The sequence below is a fragment of the Echinops telfairi genome, unplaced genomic scaffold (genome assembly GCF_000313985.2).
Source record: "Echinops telfairi isolate 266 unplaced genomic scaffold, ASM31398v2 ScPeMD7_7458;HRSCAF=8496, whole genome shotgun sequence".
Lineage (NCBI taxonomy): Eukaryota > Metazoa > Chordata > Mammalia > Afrosoricida > Tenrecidae > Echinops > Echinops telfairi.
In genome coordinates, this window is record NW_022111358.1 from 38,802,441 (window position 1) to 38,804,796 (window position 2,356).

A 2,356-nucleotide genomic window follows, 5' to 3' on the forward strand; every position below is an offset into this window, starting at 1 on the left:
GACATCACTCCTGGTGAGGAAGAAAGCCTTTGATTCCAGCATGAGGCAGAAAGCCTCCACTCTGAGGCACCAGGCCACCATCATCCTGCCCGGAATGAACCGGGCAGCTCTGACTCCGCCCTGGAAGATAGTGTGTGGCTTTCAGAGAGTGGGGCTGACTGCTTGAGCCCCTGTGAGCTGATGTTTGCAAAGGAGGCTCTCGGGGAGGCTCTCGGGGTTCTCCCAAGCGAGGCCGCCTCTGTATGTACAACTATGTGCCTCTGCTCCCCCAGACACCAACACGAGCATCTTTAAGCAGATGGACCCAGTGACCAGCCATTCTGTGTGCCCCGGGGCAGTCTCAGTTTTAGCCACTTCTGGGAAAATCAGTCCCAGGCAAGACAGGGGAGCTGGTCCCCAACTGGCCTAATTTGCAGAGTTCTGGCTGGCCAGGCTGTCGCAGGGCATGTAGCTAATTCCACTTGACGAGGTAAGCCTAAGAGGCCATGGCGGGGAGGAAGGACGGACAAGTGACTGAGACCTAACCCTCTGCCGACTCTCCTCTCACATGCTCAGAACAAAGGAGGGGATTCAGTCCCTCAATGCAACCTAGCCAGGATGGACATCCCGGGCCGCAGTGTCTGGGCCGGCGTGTCTAAGAGGTGGGGAGGTCCTGAAGTCCCCGAGTGTCCCCTGGCCTAGAAACCGCATGCGTTTCCGGGGCGATGTGTACACACCCACCCACAGACACACTACTCTAAACCCTGCGGATTGCGCCCGAGCACTGGCCCCTGCGCGCTGGCTCGTTGAAGGGCTGAGGACAGTCCGTCGCTCAGACTGCCTGGGTGGAACAGGGTAACAGGTGGTTTTCACGGGCTGCCGGACACCCTGGCGGTCCCCCGTGCCGCCACCGTCTCCCCCATAAGCAGGCTACTCAGAAAACGAACGGAGACCGTCTTTAAAAGACACAAACACCCGGCAAATCAATCATTCTTGCACAAACGGCACTCACAGGGGCGCCCCCCCCGACTGCCCACGCGCCTCCCGTGCCCCCCGACATGTCCTGAGCCACTTCCCACTCTGGGCTCCGTGTCCCCCACCCCTCCCTGCCCAGGTGAGGTTGGGGTTACCTTCTGGAGAAAGGCCATCCTGGGCCTGTATTGCTGGCCCTGGTGTCGGATTGTCATCCTGGACCCTGGCCGAATTCAGATCCAGACAACAGAGGACGAACACGGCAAGATCCCCGATGCACCGGCCAGCGGGGCTCGCACGCGCCCGGGGCGTCGAAGGTTGCAGGCGGGCTGGGGGCGCTGCTGCCTGGGGCGCCCCTCCACTCCCTGTCCGCGCCAGCCCCCTTGGGAGGCAGCTGGAATCCGCGCCAGCCAATCAGCGAGCGGCTCCGCGGGCTCATTAGCATGCGCTGCGCTGACGCCCACCTGCCACCAGAGGGCGGCGTCCGGCTCCGCCGGGCCCTCGGAGCCTCAGGTGAGAGCCGAGTCTCAGGGAGCTGGGAGCCTGTGCTTTTTCACTTGGAGCAGAATGACGGGCAGAAAGGAGACCAGGTGGCCTCACTCACAAAGCACAGTGGGAAACGTCCCAGCTCTGCCCCTAGCCAGCTGGGCGACATGGAGCAAGCTCCTTAAAATCTTGACGTCTGAAAAAGTACAAATGAAAGGTAGAGTCTTAAAAAAAAAAAAAATGAATGTACAAATGTGCTTTACACAATTGATGTATGTATGGATTGTGATAAGAGTTTGTATGAGCCCCTAATAAAACGATTTAAAAAAACATCGAAAACCCAAACTCACTACCATTGAGTCTGTTCTGACTCATGGCGACCCTACAGGACAAGGTAGAACTGCCCCTGTGGGTTTCTGTACTGGAGCAGAAAGCCCCATCTTTCTCCCACAGAGCGGCTGGTGGTTTCAGATTGCTAACCTTGCAGATCGCAGCCCAATGCATGACCACTGCACCACTAGGGCTTCACAGGGACCAGCAGTGTCCCACAAGGGGGCTGCCACCATCCTGTCAAGGGAAATGTGGACCACAGAACTTGACCTACAATAGATGCTCACCGAGAGAGAGAATCGGGTGTCAAGTGTTGGTGCTGCTTGTGGCTGAATAACAAAAGGAATGAGCGAGAGGCTGGTTAAAAAGAAGAAAAGCAGGAAGGTAGGAGGAAAAGAGGGGCTTGTAGTCTTGCTCCCAGAGGACTGGGCTAGGGTGTCAAGAGGAGGTCTGAGAGAAGCTCGCTCAAAGCAACTGCAGCCTGCTCTCTAGGAAAAGCAAGCCTCTGCAGGGATGGGATGGCTGTCCCCGAGTCCCTGGAAAGCTGTCACCTGGCAGAGCTCTCTAGCTGTAGCCTGTCGGCAGAAAT

At 57.7% G+C, this 2,356-nt stretch overlaps 1 protein-coding gene across 3 annotated transcripts in view; it reads right to left on the reverse strand.

Annotated features, from left to right (window-relative positions):
• The window catches only part of RGS9 (regulator of G protein signaling 9), a 65,402-nt gene extending 64,205 nt beyond the window's left edge, over nucleotides 1–1,197 (reverse strand). For all 3 annotated transcript variants that reach the window (XM_004709179.3, XM_045299875.1, XM_045299876.1), the window contains exon 1: nucleotides 1,110–1,197. In XM_004709179.3, the coding sequence (XP_004709236.1) occupies nucleotides 1,110–1,166 (57 nt within the window). In that variant the 5' untranslated portion in view covers nucleotides 1,167–1,197. The remainder of the gene's footprint in view (nucleotides 1–1,109) is intronic.
• Between the last annotated feature and the right edge of the window lie 1,159 nt (nucleotides 1,198–2,356).